The sequence below is a fragment of the Protomyctophum parallelum genome, assembly GCF_964188405.1.
Source record: "Protomyctophum parallelum genome assembly, chromosome: 9".
Lineage (NCBI taxonomy): Eukaryota > Metazoa > Chordata > Actinopteri > Myctophiformes > Myctophidae > Protomyctophum > Protomyctophum parallelum.
This window is the reverse complement of record NC_139706.1, coordinates 18,875,157-18,892,703: the sequence shown is the minus strand read 5'-3', so window position 1 is coordinate 18,892,703 and position 17,547 is coordinate 18,875,157. Positions and strand designations below refer to the sequence as shown.

At 43.3% G+C, this 17,547-nt stretch overlaps 2 protein-coding genes across 4 annotated transcripts in view; one reads left to right on the top strand and one right to left on the bottom strand.

Moving 5' to 3' along the window:
• Positions 1–6,869: 6,869 nt before the first annotated feature.
• Positions 6,870–15,363, bottom strand: LOC310864800 (uncharacterized protein). Of its 2 annotated transcripts, none has more exons than XM_083773585.1 (3): positions 14,814–15,363; positions 10,006–10,137; positions 6,870–7,591 (listed from the first exon to the last, which is right to left on the bottom strand). In XM_083773585.1, exons 1-3 carry the CDS (start codon positions 14,872–14,874, stop codon positions 7,227–7,229), a joined length of 558 nt encoding a protein of 185 aa, XP_083629711.1. In that variant the 5' UTR covers positions 14,875–15,363; the 3' UTR covers positions 6,870–7,226. The 2 variants fall into 2 exon arrangements, with proteins under 2 accessions (XP_083629711.1, XP_083629712.1); XM_083773586.1 differs by having other exon boundaries at positions 10,002–10,137; positions 14,814–14,943.
• Positions 15,364–15,700: 337 nt separating this feature from the next.
• The window catches only part of tbx2b (T-box transcription factor 2b), a 9,775-nt gene continuing 7,928 nt past the window's right edge, over positions 15,701–17,547 (top strand). The window contains exons 1-2 of one of the 2 annotated variants that reach the window (XM_083773584.1): positions 15,701–16,560; positions 17,493–17,547. In XM_083773584.1, the coding sequence (XP_083629710.1) occupies positions 16,199–16,560; positions 17,493–17,547 (417 nt within the window). In that variant the 5' untranslated portion in view covers positions 15,701–16,198. The remainder of the gene's footprint in view (positions 16,561–17,492) is intronic. The other variant, XM_083773583.1, reaches the window with a different exon arrangement.

Sequence of the window (17,547 nt, the reverse complement as noted above, 5' to 3'; positions counted from 1 at the left end):
GATACTGACCAGCATACGGACACCATGATACTGACCAGCATACTGACACCAGAATACTGACCAGCATACTGACACCAGAATACTGACCAGCATACTGACACCAGAATACTGACCAGCATACGGACACCAGAATACTGACCAGCATACTGACACCAGAATACTGACCAGCATACGGACACCATGATACTGACCAGCATACTGACACCATGATACTGACACCAGGATACTGACCAGCATACGGACACCATGATACTGACACCAGAATACTGACCAGCATACGGACACCAGAATACTGACCAGCCATACTGACACCATGATACTGACCATGAGCATACTGACACCAGGATACTGACCATGAGCATACTGACACCAGAATACTGACCAGGATACTGACACCAGAATACTGACCAGGATACTGACACCAGACTACTGATCAGGATACTGAAAGCAGAATACTGACTAGGATACTGACACCAGACTACTGACCAGGATACTGACAGCAGAATACTGACTAGGATACTGACACCAGACTACTGACCAGCATACTGACAGCAGAATACTGACTAGGATACTGATCAATACTGACACCAGGTCCAGGATAATGACCATGATACTGACACCATGATAATGATCAGGATAGTGACACCAGTATACTGACCAGGAACAGCATGCAATATAACTAGTCACGCATGAGCCATGGTGGTGGAGTGGAATTCAAATCTCTCAAAAAAGGATGATGTAATTCCCCCCCCCCCCCTCGAATCTTTTAGTGGAGAGCACTAAAAAGAACATGATTGAGTATGAACCACAGTGGTAAAATACATGCCTTGTGAGTTCAAAACTCAGACAGATATGTCTCTTGGTTAAGTTTGTGCCTGGCTCTAGTTTTCACTGAAAGCGTACAAGAGAACTAGTTATACAAATGACATGGGACTCAGAGACCGTTTAAAATCCACCATTTGGCACATTTTCACATTTCACTCACTTGCATCTTCGATGATCTTCCATGCGGTTCAAGCAATTAGATCAAGGGTTTATAAACTGAAGGTTGTAGGTTCAAAAACATCTCAATAAACAACTAAAACAATTACTAAATAAAACTTGTGTGATGAATCAAAGACTAGTTCAAATGCCCTTAATATTAAAACAGCCATCACATCAAACTGAAGAAATGAACAAACTCTTAACTCAAATAAAAGAACAAATAGAACAATTCTTATCAAACTATTATGAATGAATGGGAAACACAATATTGAATAGGATATCACAATGAAATGCTTAAAAAGAAAATTCAATAATTATGTGCATTTGTTAAGCTCCTCCCTTAGAGGTGTTCTCCCCACTCTCATACCAAAATCACAGGGGGAAAAATAAGATCTCTTTTATTTCAAATGTTATGCTCCTCACTCTCCTACCAGTGCTAAAAGAGAGCGTGAGGAGAGAGGTGGACTGCATGCCTTACAAAGACCAAAAATACATCTTTACCTGACCACGACCTTTGGCTTGTGAGAAGAAATGTATTTCCTTTCCTGGTATGAGTATTTATTGAAAGAAAATGAAACATAACATCCTGGGTGATAACAAGGGAATATATTGGTTAAAATATGGTTGAAATGTAATGTAGGCCTACTGGAAAGAAATGTGTTGTGGAGTTGAATGTCATTCATAGGTGGAGCTGTGGCAAAAAACCAGGAAAGGCTATAAAAGTACAGGAAGTGAGCCATTTTAGCTGTCAAAAAGAGTGTTTGGTGGTGGTGTGTGATGTCAAAGAGACTCTTTTAAGGCCAATACTACTAAACTATAATCAGAAATTGATAAACCACAGAGTAGTGGGTCTGGAAAACTTTGAGATCTGGAAGAAGAACCGTTTGGTCCAGGAACATTTCTGAGGGTTTAGCTCTGAATATTCTGAGCTTTTGGACAAAGGGGAACCTGCAAGTGGCCTCCTGACTTTAAGGTTGGGTAAGTAATATACTTTTCTGAGCAATGCATTGCCTTTTTATTTTCTGACTTTATGGATTACTTGATTTACAGAAAATAGAAGATTTAATTGACACCAGGACACTGACACCAGGATACTGACACCAGGACACTGACACCAATATACTGACACCAGGATAATGACACCAATATACTGACACCAGGATACTGACACCAGGACACTGACACCAGGATACTGACACCAGGACACTGACACCAATATACTGACACCAGGACACTGACACCAGGATACTGACACCAGGATACTGACACCAATATACTGACACCAGGATACTGACACCAATATACTGACACCTGGATACTGACACCAGGACACTGACACCAATATACTGACACCAGGACACTGACACCAGGACACTGACACCAGGATACTGACACCTGGATACTGACACCAGGACACTGACACCAGGATACTGACACCAGGACACTGACACCAGGATACTGACACCAGGATACTGACACCAGGATACTGACACCAGGATACTGACACCAGGATACTGACACCAGGACACTGACACCAGGATACTGACACCAGGATACTGACACCAGGACACTGACACCAATATACTGACACCAGGACACTGACACCAATATACTGACACCAGGACACTGACACCAGGATACTGACACCAGGATACTGACACCAAGATACTGACACCAATATACTGACACCAATATACTGACACCAGGACACTGACACCATGGGATACTGACACCAGGACACTGACACCAGGATACTGACACCAGGACACTGACACCAAGATACTGACACCAGGATACTGACACCAATATACTGACACCAGGACACTGACACCAATATACTGACACCAATATACTGACACCAGGACACTGACACCAATATACTGACACCAGGACACTGACACCAATATACTGACACCAGGACACTGACACCAGGACACTGACACCAGGATACTGACACCAGGATACTGACACCAGGACACTGACACCAGGATACTGACACCAGGATACTGACACCAGGACACTGACACCAATATACTGACACCAGGACACTGACACCAATATACTGACACCAGGACACTGACACCAGGATACTGACACCAGGATACTGACACCAGGACACTGACACCAATATACTGACACCAGGACACTGACACCAGGATACTGACACCAGGATACTGACACCAAGATACTGACACCAATATACTGACACCAATATACTGACACCAGGACACTGACACCATGGGATACTGACACCAGGACACTGACACCAGGATACTGACACCAGGACACTGACACCAAGATACTGACACCAGGATACTGACACCAATATACTGACACCAGGACACTGACACCAATATACTGACACCAATATACTGACACCAGGACACTGACACCATGGGATACTGACACCAGGACACTGACACCAGGATACTGACACCAGGACACTGACACCAATATACTGACACCAATATACTGACACCAATATACTGACACCAGGATACTGACACCAGGACACTGACACCAAGATACTGACACCAGGATACTGACACCAATATACTGACACCAGGACACTGACACCAATATACTGACACCAATATACTGACACCAGGACACTGACACCATGGGATACTGACACCAGGACACTGACACCAGGATACTGACACCAGGACACTGACACCAATATACTGACACCAGGACACTGACACCAATATACTGACACCAGGACACTGACACCAGGATACTGACACCAGGATACTGACACCAGGACACTGACACCAATATACTGACACCAATATACTGACACCAGGACACTGACACCATGGGATACTGACACCAGGATACTGACACCAGGATACTGACACCAAGATACTGACACCAATATACTGACACCAATATACTGACACCAGGACACTGACACCATGGGATACTGACACCAGGACACTGACACCAGGATACTGACACCAGGACACTGACACCAAGATACTGACACCAAGATACTGACACCAGGACACTGACACCAGGATACTGACACCAGGACACTGACACCTGGATACTGACACCAGGACACTGACACCAGGACACTGACACCTGGATACTGACACCAGGATACTGATCATAATGCTGACACCAGGATACTGGCACCAGGACACTGACACCAGGACACTGACACCTGGATACTGACACCAGGACACTGACACCAGGATACTGACACCAGGACACTGACACCATGGGATACTGACACCAGGACACTGACACCAGGATACTGACACCAGGACACTGACACCAAGATACTGACACCAGGATACTGACACCAATATACTGACACCAGGACACTGACACCAATATACTGACACCAATATACTGACACCAGGACACTGACACCAGGATACTGACACCAGGATACTGACACCAAGATACTGACACCAATATACTGACACCAATATACTGACACCAGGACACTGACACCATGGGATACTGACACCAGGACACTGACACCAGGATACTGACACCAGGACACTGACACCAAGATACTGACACCAAGATACTGACACCAGGACACTGACACCAGGATACTGACACCAGGACACTGACACCTGGATACTGACACCAGGACACTGACACCAGGATACTGACACCAGGACACTGACACCTGGATACTGACACCAGGACACTGACACCAGGACACTGACACCTGGATACTGACACCAGGATACTGATCATAATGCTGACACCAGGATACTGGCACCAGGACACTGACACCAGGACACTGACACCTGGATACTGACACCAGGACACTGACACCATGGGATACTGACACCAGGACACTGACACCAGGATACTGACACCAGGACACTGACACCAAGATACTGACACCAAGATACTGACACCAGGACACTGACACCAGGATACTGACACCAGGACACTGACACCAGGACACTGACACCTGGATACTGACACCAGGACACTGACACCAGGACACTGACACCTGGATACTGACACCAGGATACTGATCATAATGCTGACACCAGGATACTGGCACCAGGACACTGACACCTGGATACTGACACCAGGACACTGACACCTGGATACTGACACCAGGACACTGACACCAGGACACTGACACCTGGATACTGACACCAGGATACTGATCATAATGCTGACACCAGGATACTGGCACCAGGACACTGACACCAGGACACTGACACCTGGATACTGACACCAGGACACTGACACCATGGGATACTGACACCAGGACACTGACACCAGGATACTGACACCAGGACACTGACACCAAGATACTGACACCAAGATACTGACACCAGGACACTGACACCAGGATACTGACACCAGGACACTGACACCAGGACACTGACACCTGGATACTGACACCAGGACACTGACACCAGGACACTGACACCTGGATACTGACACCAGGATACTGATCATAATGCTGACACCAGGATACTGGCACCAGGACACTGACACCTGGATACTGACACCAGGACACTGACACCTGGATACTGACACCAGGACACTGACACCAGGACACTGACACCTGGATACTGACACCAGGATACTGATCATAATGCTGACACCAGGATACTGGCACCAGGACACTGACACCAGGACACTGACACCAGGATACTGACACCAGGACACTGACACCAGGACACTGACACCTGGATACTGACACCAGGATACTGATCATAATGCTGACACCAGGATACTGGCACATACTATCACAATATACGGTAATCAAATACAAATAGGCCTAACAAAATAACTATTTAGAATACATCTCTGAGTTAGTGTGCGTGCGTGCGTGGATCTGTGCGTGCGTGCGTCTCTTTCAGCACACCTCAAACCTCCACCAAGTTGCACACTATCTCTGAGTTACTTTGGGTAATCAGAGCCATATTTGTAACCGTGCGGCCTGCAAAACAGTGCTGGAAAACATGCTACTCATGTTGCTGTTTTGTTTTCTTTGAGATGCTGGAATCATTCACTGCTCTGGCTGTAGAAGGTTCTGGAAAAGTAATGGGTCCTTTAATTCGTTGGCTTAGCTAGCTATAGTCACACACTCTGTGTGTGTGTGTGTGTGTGTGTGTGTGTGTGTGTGTGTGTGTGTGTGTGTGTGTGTGTGTGTGTGTGTGTGTGTGTGTGTGTGTGTGTGTGTGTGTGTGTGTGTGTGTGTGTGTGTGTGTGTCACCTTAGCTACTGAAACACATCCTGTAATAATCGCGGCTTGTTTGTTTGAGTGTTATATTCTCAGAATTCCAGCAACACTGCGATAGAGGCAGCTTTAACACGTTATAATTCCCCAGGATCCAGTTTAGTCTCTTCCATCAATATGTTTGTTCTTGTTAAGTTGCCTTGGATATGTCTTGATTTGGAGTTTGTGTGTTTTAGTTTTTTGTATTTGTTACTCTGTTTGTATTTCTCAATTTACTTCTATATTTGTAATAAAAACAAAAAAGTAATAAACAGAACATAAAAAAAAAGTTGCCTTGGATAAGACTAGGACTAAAATATTAATCACTTGTATGAATTCAATTCAAACATGATAATAATAAAATAGTAATAAAAAAAGGCTCAGAAAACAGGTAAGGTGAAACACATAACCTTAAGTTAATTTAACATGTGAGTAAAATATTTTCTGATGATTTAGATACGTACACCTTTGAAAATATGTCACTCTTCGTATAGGCTATCTGCTTGGTTTTAATACATTAGATCATATTTTACTTGGAGGGTTCGTCTCCAGTGCCATGCCTTCAAACGCACGACAAACGAACTGACATAGCATTGTGTTACATGAAGAAAGAGAATAAGCTGTTGTGTTTTTCCTTAAAGTCCTTTATTGACACATTCCTATAAGGCTCATTATATACAGTTTATGTAGTTCATATAAATGTTCATACATTATGTATATCCAATGATTAACACACACACACACACACACACACACACACAAACACACACACACACACACACACACACACACACACACACACACACACACACACACACACACACAACCCCCTCACAACAGAGCTCTGCACAGGATGATTCCAGTCGCTCTACACAGGGCAATTCGTTCCTTAGGTCATATTTAAACCAAAACACAACAGCGTGTGAGAGGGAAATTTGTTTAACACAATAATTCAGGAAGCCTTGTGCTCATATAATTAACAGTTTATAAAGAAGAATAATTAAACAAAAACACAGAAGAGATTTCAGTTTCACCACATCGGATAATGATCGGCCGTTGTGATGTCTCTCTCTCTCCCTCTCTGCGGAACACTTACCTTATAGACAGTTGGAACCAGCCCATGGCCTGTAGAAAGAAATGGGACATAGACAGACGCTAGTGGCAGGTTGCCATGCAGGCTCTCCCCTCTGAGCTTATGTGTGCCCACTGAGGGCCCCCAGAGCCCCTGTCCGCTGAGGGCCCCTGCAGAGCCCCTGTGTGTTGTCCAGGGGCCTGACCTGCATGCATGCCAGCGTGTCCTATGCAGGCCCAGCCAGAGGGGGCAGAGCCAGCGGACCCTGGCTGTTGTCTTCACTGTCTGATATAGCGCCCATAGTCTCTGCACATGGTCTAGCCCTGTGGATGGATAGAACACAGGATGTAAGGTGAACCACTTACAGGCAAACAGCTCTGCCTTTTGTTTGATCAAATATCTCCTTCTGAAAACACATCTCATCATGCTGCAGTATATGTGTCACTATATATATATAGAAACTATAGTAAAATACGCACATCACTTAGTGGAGGTGCTGGGTTCAAAAAGTTACATAGGAAAAGAGAAGGGAACCCGCACAAAAGATAAATTTATTGAGACGTTTCGAGCCAGACTCTGATAGAAATACATTATATCCTATAGCCTATACCTAGCTGCATACTCAGTTTTTACATTGGTCTTTTTTATTTTTCTAATGTTGAGGTAGCCTAGACCAGTACTTAATGTTGCTAATTCTTATTTCCCTTTTCTTTCTTTATATAGCCCTATACACTGTCTAATTACCCAATTTCCTCTTAATTCCATTCTGTTTTTAATGTCATCAACTGTATTTGGTAGATATAGGCTAAGATAACCAACAGAAATGTATATTAAAACAACGAATATTGTTCAGTTTTGTTTCAAATTAACTGCCATATAAATTAATGTCAAATAGATTAATTCTTCATTCTTAATTGTTATATAATCAAAACGTTGCAGAAAATATAATTTGTGGGAAACGTTGCAGAAAATATAACTTTTGGGAACACTTAATGAGTTTTCTTTTTGTATTACTTTGTTTGCATGTTCATATTTGAACTTTCGGTTTGAATTGAATCAAACTTTCCTAACGATTATCTAACTATTTCAGAAGGTAGTAGGCCTACATTATTAAAACATATGGCTATATTATTAAAATCGCGCTCCCGGACCGAAACCTATAGGCTAATTATAAATAAAATAACTATATACATCAACAAGCATACTAAAACTACAATTAGTTATAGCCTACATTTATCCTAAAGCACAGTTTGTTCCCCTTGATTAATGTTACATTCTTTATAAACAAAGTTATATCTCTCATATGACGTCGGTATGAGATTGAACATATAACAGAATTGAATGAGTGTATACGGAGTATATACGGACACCTATAATCCTGTTATCAGCAAATAAGATTATTCTTATTATGTGTGCCCTTATTTGTAATGCAATGACAGCGTCATGTGAGAGCTGACATATTAACACGCAGAAGTGCTTTTTTCCCACCCCCTCATTGAATTAAAGTAGCGAAATAAAAGCATTTCCTCCGGACTTCAGGTAATTTCACATCGTCTCCTGTAGGCTATAATGTGATTCTATGTTCCCGTCGCATGAGATGGAAATTGAATTTGGAGACGCTGTCAACAAGTTAGGCCTGTAAAATAAACATATGTTGGCTGCTAAAATGTGTTGTCCTTATCGCAAAACCAAGTGTGCACCAAACTAACAGAATAATCTGGTCTCACAATAATTGTGTTTAAAAGACACAGGAAAAAAACGTTGGTATTAGGCCTATCGTCTGAACAGGTCTGTGGAAGGAATAAATATACCAACCCAGCCAAGGTGTAGGCACTTAAAAATGAAAGGCTATTTAATATTTTTTTCATGAGACGATGAAAACACCCTGCATAGTTAAAAACAATTGAAATAAAGTATCATGATGGCAATATTTCCAGCCAATTTGATCTTTCAATAAATAAACAAAATATCATACAAAAATATATAGGCTAGGCTATCAGTGGAAAAAGGTTCCCTCGCGTATAAAAGTAAAATAAAACGATTGTATATACACCTTATTCGGAAACGTTTAGATTAGACGTGCAACAAACGTTTTCGTACTAAATATTATACAATGATGATGATTGATTGACGATCCTTTCGGGCATTTTAAATGCGAGAGCCTATATATGGAGTTAAGAGGGTCGTTTGATGTCGACGAGGACAAAATAATACAGAATCATTGAGCAATGAAGCCATGAAGGCATTTGATGTGATCTATTAAATACTCACCAACCGGCACTCAAATAGGTAGCCCATATATTTACAAATAATCTCTATTCTCTAGTATTTATCGATATATCTATATATATGATCTCTCTATTATATATTTAACTCGAATGTACGATTATTTTATCCTGCTTGTGGATAAACAGACTGTCCATTCTTACAAAAAAAAAAAAAAATCTCTATATTCCTATAAACCTAAGCATGACTGTTTGTGTGCTTAGTTCTATTTCAGACCAGTGTCACTGCCATCTCTGACATGCCACGAATAAATGTTCGCACAAGAAATGTGTACATTTCGAAATGTGGTATAGGGGACGGGTCACGGGTCTACAGAGGAAAATAGATAAGGCAAGGCGCGACGTTCCGCCGTTCCGCGCCATGGCGCACGCCTAAAGCGCATGCACTATCGCCATCCGAGTTAACAGCACCCGGCGGCTGGTACAAACATGACGCCATGAAGTGAACCCACCTGTAGCTCCGTGGCGCAGACCAGACCAGGGCGCACTGATCAAAGGCACGGGGCCAGGAGGAGAGCTCTGTCGCCGGCCAGCGAGCAGTAAGAATGTCACCGTGTCGCATGGCTCTCTACCTCCAACTGGTGCTGCCAAAAGAGTCAAAGGGGGGAGATGTTTAACTAACTTTACTCAGGCCTATCTCATGAATACGTCGGAGCAAAGTGTTTGGACAATAAAGCTCAAATGCAGTTAGTATTATAGAATATTGAATGCATGCTCACTGAAGGGTTTGAGAATGCCTTTTTTTGTTTTTTAAATCACCGCATACACTGTATTCAATTTTTCCTCTATATGAGGTCACCCGCCCGCGCCCGTAGTAATAAAATCCTGCTATTACTTATGTATGGCCAGAGAATGGTAGACTGCCACTTTATCACTCGGAGAGAACGGTGAGTGAGACAGGCTTGTTCAACGATTCCCCAGGGTCATTCTAGCGCCCCCACCTGTTAACCTAGCCTACCTGCCTGCTCCTGCCAGCCACTCACACCTACACCTGTGTGTGTATATAAGCCCGGATAACATACTTCGCACGCTGTGGGCTTGTAGGTCTTCTATTTTCAAATTTCAGGCGCGACACCGTCGTGGAGAAATACATTATAGGTTTAAGATAAGACTGACTTCTTCTTGGATTTTTCACAATGCTGTATAGATCTGCTATTTTCGCTTTGGGTCCGGTCTACAGAATGCATTCACGCTGCAATTGATATATAGTTTCAGACCAACATAAGCTGATAGGCTATAACTTTTTAAGCAATATGTAAACTAAGGATAAACTACAGAAATGTCAAGATGTTTTTATACCCGATAGTATATACCCATGTTTGGACACGTGTGGTGCAAAACCGACGTCATTCTAAATGACTGACATCAATGGCGCTTCAAAGTGACAATCCTGACTAAACTATTTAAATACACATCTGAACATATACCCCATACTTGTTTATTTATTCTCCATTCTCTCTTTCCCTGTCCCAGAGCACACAAGTAATCCCATTAACTTTTTTTATACGAATACTAATAATAAGCTAATTACATGCACTCACTATTTTGCACCATGCACAAAACTACTAATACTACTACTACTACTACTACTACTACTACTACTACTACTAATAATAATAATAATAATAATAATAATAATAAACGATTTAAAAAAAACTACTAGGCCTACTACTAATAATAATACACCCACTCTTTTGCACCTGGTGTGACAATATAGCTGATTCATTTATTTCAAATAATAAGTCACACTCACAAGTAAGACTTTCATTGTAAATTCTACTCGCAGAGAGTGTAACATTTAGCCTACCCCTGAGTTTGGGTCCATTTTGTATTTTTTGTACAATGAATGAATCTCAAAATAAAATTAACAATGAGGCTTACAATAGGCTATAATTCCTCATCACACAGATTATCTCTCTCTCTCTCTCTCTCTCTCTCTCTCTCTCTCTCTCTCTCTCTCTCTCTCTCTCTCTCTCTCTCTCTCTCTCTCTCTCTCTGTGTGTGTGTGTGTGTGTGTGTGTGTGTGTGTGTGTGTGTGTGTGTGTGTGTGTGTGTGTGTGTGTGTGTGTGTGTGTGTGTGTGTGTGTGTGTGTGTGTGTGTGTGTGGCTGCTGCCCTCTTGTGCAGAGCTGTTATTTTTCGTCAATCAGCCTCGGTTCGGCCCAGTGAAGTGGACAGCTCAGCGGCCGCCCCGCTGACTCGGGTCAATGAGACAAACACGAACCCGAAGACGAGCAAATGATGCCAAGTTCACAGAGCCGAGGGCACCATGAACAGGGCTTACAAATACACCCCCCGGCTTTAATGAGACGGGAAGAAACGGGGAGAAATGTAAACAGGTTCGTGTGTGTGAGTGTATGTGTGTGTGTGTGTGTGGGGGGGGGGGGGGGGGGGGGGGGAGCGAGAATGAAAGAGGAAGGGGAGGAGGAGGTGGTGGTGGTGGTGGTGGTTCGGGGGCCGCTGGTAGCCGGAGGAGGAGGAGGAGGAGGAGGCGGCGCTGGGTGTACATGTGACAAGGGGAAATATGAGGGACTCTGACAGGTCTTAAACGGTCTGGCGCCAAGGCCTCCGTCTACCCGCTATATTTAGCCGGAGAGATGATGCAGGGAGATGGGAAGAGACGATGAAGAGATGAAAGGGAGGAAAGTAACAATGTCTGAGCAGCGAAAGAAGAACAATATACTCGATTATAGACAAATAAGCCCTTGCACCGTCCCGTTATATTGCAATTAGGCAATTCTTTGTGCCATATCACTATCGCAGGTCACCAAAATGATCCTTGTGGCGCCGCGTATTAGAATGTCTTTACGCGTCTTTTCACCCAAGCCTTGCAATTTAACAGATTCTATTGAGCGGACGGTACAAGGGCACCGGGGTCTAATGAAGCTGTCTCCGGAACCCGCGGATGAGGTGCCCTTTGAGCCCGGTTCACAGCTTCAACTTTATACGCCTTAAAAACGACGTGACCTTTGGGGGAGGTCGCACATGCACTGTCTGATCTGATGTTGCCAAGCGAGGGCAAGAACCCTAGGCTATTTCATTGGATGTGGCATAACCATATTCACAAATGTTAATGTTTTTTTTTTACCATAATGTATATTGTCCTGGCTGATTGGCTGAACCAAATGAGTTATTCCGTCTTTAATGGGTTTTTTAATGGTGCCCGTTAATGGCCCCGTGTTAACTAATATAGGATTGTGTTTAGATGTGTAACGTCGAGGAGACAGAACAAATAAATGGTGACTAATTATCAAAGTGTTGTTGATATAATTAGCCCGTTGAGTTTATACACGGAGGAAAATCCCGTTAGCTGCCTCCATATGTTGCTAATCTTTTTCTACTTAAAACGTTTTCAGTTCCAACTAAGTCAGACGTTAAGGCCTGAGTAACTGCTCAGCTGAGGTTCCCTTCACTCACCACCGGCTCTCGCTCCATCTCTGTCATTCCATAAATCTAAGGTGTAGCCTTTGAAATTAAATTAACTGTCTGGTCAAATACGTGTGGGACGTTTGCAAATATTGAGCCATGACATATAACTCACAAATCACCGTTAATAATAAACTAAACCAAAATGGATTTCTTAAGATATTAAGTGTTAATATATAGTCCTGACTCCTACATAGGCCTATGCCCATATACGACAATGTTTATTGTATTTTATTTAGTTTCGTTTTCAATGATGACAACATATAACTGATGTAAAACACATTCCCATGGGGGCATGCACTGACACTGTAGGCCTACAATGACCCGCCCGCGGCTATTTGTCATTGCTGAAATGTATGCAGTATCCTTCATTGTGTCAAATCAGTTAATCTACAGAGCCACTAACACCACAGCGAGCTAATCTGTGTTTTATTCACAATGCAAAGAAAACACGCACTCGTTTGGCTTCATAAATACAAACATGAATTTGTCATTTGTGCTTTCTTATAAGTTTTGCTCCAGGACCAGTTCACCTTTTAGCCAAAGCCAAAGCCTATTTCTAATATAAGCAACAAGTGTTTAGTCTTGTCCTGCAATGTAGACATGAACATATTTTAAAATGTTAAATAATATTTGTTTTGTTGTTTTGTTATGTTATATATATATATATATATATATACACACACACACACACACACACACACACACACACACACACACACACACACACACACACACACACACACACACACACACACACACACACACACACACACAATATTTCTGACATGCACATATATATAGGGATATATGCTTATTGCTTGTTTTCTTTCCCCCCAACATGTCCAATTAATTTAATTGAGAACTTGCACACCTGTGGAGTTGAGTGTATAAGAGGGTTGCACGGGGCCAGAAGGGTTAATAGGAAATGCGTCTGTCTCTGACAGTCATTCGGAAGGATTATCAGTTTTTGTTTCAGTTTTATGTCGAAGTGACGATGTTCTGCATCAAGACAGTGGAAGTGGTGGGAGGGGAGGAGAGAGGGGGGTCCAGACCAAAGTCTGTCCGTTCTGATAAAGCTCTGAGAGAAAGCTGCTGTTTATCCAAACTCACATTTGACACAAAGTAATAATCGGGGGCTTTCTTGTGCCTAAAACTCGAGCGTAAGCCGCGGCTTTGGCTCGGACGCAGAGATGGCGACGGGGATTGCAAGGCGCTACCAAAAGACTTTGGGGTAAATATGAAGTGACAAGAGACTGCTCTTATTGTGGTGCGTCAGCCGACTGGCGCCAAGCGGCTCTTTAACAAACTGAGTCCAAGTTAATCAAGGGCCCCGAGAATGGATTTTCTTAAAGGAACACACCAAATTCTCCCTATCAAGCTACTGAGTTCCACCAGGGTCTCGCGTGAAGCTTACACGTGGATCCATACTCACGGCTTAGACAACACATCAGGGCTGGCGGGGCGACACATCTGCGCTCGCAGGAAAACATCCGTAACGACTGTGCAATACATCATCCCCATCGGTCGGTTTGAAGTGAAAATTCAAGAACAAAAGTATAACTGGCGATCTTTTTCGGGGGGAATTGTTGTTGGGCAGCATTTTAACGCAACCGAAATTTGATAGCTACACCCAACAAACAATATAGCCTCCTGAATAAAAAATAATAAAAAAAGATTCCTCGAAAATTGACGAGATATTACAGGGTCGAAAAGGAAATGTAGTTTGGTGCCTGTGTCACAATATGACAACTGCTGCATGTTCATTTTAACGCCCACTAAACAGCCGAGAGTAGACTACAAGGAAGTGTTTGCATCGAAGTAGAAGCACTCACCACTTTCGCTGTGCAATTCATTCATGTGTTTTCTTTCCCTCTTGCCTCGACGCAGCAGCATGAAGCAGCAGCATCTGGGTTCGCGTGTTTCGAATGGCCCCGGGGGCTGGAGACCATTTAAAGTGGCAATGTCCGGTTTATTAGCTGGCTGCCCTCCCCGTCAAGTCGTTCACGAGACAGCAGCGAGTCAAGAAAACGACTGATGAATCGCTCTTAGCCCTGGAGGTACATGGTTTAATTCTCACGAGCACAGAGAGACAACACAACATGGTCTGGTATATGCTATCGTTATAAATCCGGTCCGTTCGTGCGTGATAGGCTATGCTCGCCCGGGGGTAAAAAAAAAAAAAAGAAAGAAAGGGGAAAAAAAGGACCGATAACATAATAATAATTTGCCTATACGCGTCTTTTACGCATATAGGTTTTTTAAAACATGAAACGCCGGAGAGATGACACTAAATACAATCGCAATGAGACTTAAATGACTGTTTTGAGTTGCACTATAGTCATACAACAGAGCACCGATATTTTGTCAATAATCTCAGCGATTCCACGGAACGGTGATCAATTCAGACATTCAAGCGGTGGACAGGTTCGTTTCTCCGGAGGTTCCACCGAATGAGCACCTCATCGACATTATAAAACGCAAGCCGATGGAGGTGATATCTCCACCGGCCAAGAATTGAGGGCTGACCCGGTGTTTGGCTTGGAGATGGGGGTGGGATTTCCCGATCTTTCCTGTCATTGGTTAATATTTTATTCTGTTGACATGTTTTCTTACTGCTAATGCCTCCGACACCTTCTTGTCCACCCCCTCTCCTCGAGTCTGGCCGGAGCTGTCAAAACCACGCCTATAGAGGCCCACAATTGGTCCAGAAAGCGTAAAATCAGCAATCAAAGGGGCTTGGTTCATTAGTGTTGGGATCGAGGCAGGAAGGACATGTGAGATACTCACAGTTCTACAGTGAACGGGGCAACATCTCACCAGTCCGACTCCGGAGCCGTCGTGTGGAATGATCGCACATTCGCACCGTCCAGCCCTCCGACATAGAGAGCGCATTTTTCTTGAGAGGGACCGGCGAACACACACAGCAAAGCGCGCCTCTGTCCTCGAAGCGTCGCTGAACTGAAACCCACTTTGGCCATTTTCATTATACGGGACATCGCGGAGCTATATTACCGAAGGACGATCGCGAGCAATTCTTGGCTTTTCCCCCCCGTCTTTGCAATAACGCGTCCGCTAACAACGCGTATTTTGTTTTCTAATTTACTTCTGTATACTTCTTGCAGAAATCAATTACTCTGGACACGGACCTATACCGCTGTTTGCTGGGGGAAATACCACTGCATATCATTATTTCACTTTGATTTTTTTGGATGCACCGATGAGAGATCCAGTTTTCACAGGGACTGCCATGGCTTATCACCCTTTCCACGCTCACCGGCCGACCGACTTCCACATGTCAGCGTTCCTAGCGGCCACGCAGCCCTCCTTTTTCCCGGCTCTCAGTCTGCCTCCCGGGGCGCTCACCAAGCCCATGGCGGACCACAGTCTAGGTGGGACGGCGGAGGCAGGGCTACACCCGGCTTTGAGTCACCACCATCAGGCGGCTCATCTCCGCAGCTTGAAGAGTTTGGAGCCGGAGGAAGAAGTGGACGACGACCCGAAAGTCACCCTCGAAGCCAAGGATCTTTGGGACCAGTTCCATAAAGTGGGAACGGAGATGGTTATTACCAAATCCGGAAGGTAAGAATTTTACGTACAGTTCTGCACATTATGTGCCACATAATCTAAAATGTCCACATAGGCCTATAAGACGAGCTGCATTTAGATGCGAGTAGTTTAGTGAAGCTATCGCCTATAGGCTACATTATTTACAGTCGAAACTTATACGTGCGTATAAATGCCTACTCGATGTTTTTTTATTTTATTTAATTTTTTATCAACAGCACCCATTTTCCACGATTATCTGCAGAATACATACAACAACATACAACCGAGAAGTTGGCTATATAGACAGATTATTCGGAGGAATTACATATGCTTCAAAATATTATTACTATATGTTGTGTGTCATGAACGGAGTAAGAGCACAATCATTTTGTATATGACGGTTTTACTAAATAAAATCTTTAGTTTCATATCTCCAGCCTAAAACGTTTCAGTAAGAAGAAAAACATATAGGCCAATATGTTTTGCACACAGAAAATACGTCCTAAATAAATATTAAGCATTATAGGCTATTTAATTGAGTTATGATCAAACTGCATTCTGAGGTGGCAGTTGCGCTTCTGAATTTTGTAAACAGCCTGTCACTTAAAAAGATGGCACGGTGAAGTGATATGGTCATAAATATGTGACTATATGGGCTTATATTCTATGGCTTGTAGCTGATGTTCTGATCTATTATATACACACTGCACACACACACACACACACACACACACACACACACACACACACACACACACACACACACACACACACACACACACACACACACACACACACACACACACACACACACACACACACACACACACACACACACCCTAGCCCATACATTCGTGTAATACGCCTGTAATAGCCGAATGTAACGTTTGTATTTGTATTTTTAATAGTTTTCCATGTTTTACAAATGGCAGCGAGTTAATCGCGTGTTTTTCCCTCTCTTCCAGGAGAATGTTTCCTCCGTTTAAAGTCCGAATAAACGGGCTTGACAAAAAAGCCAAA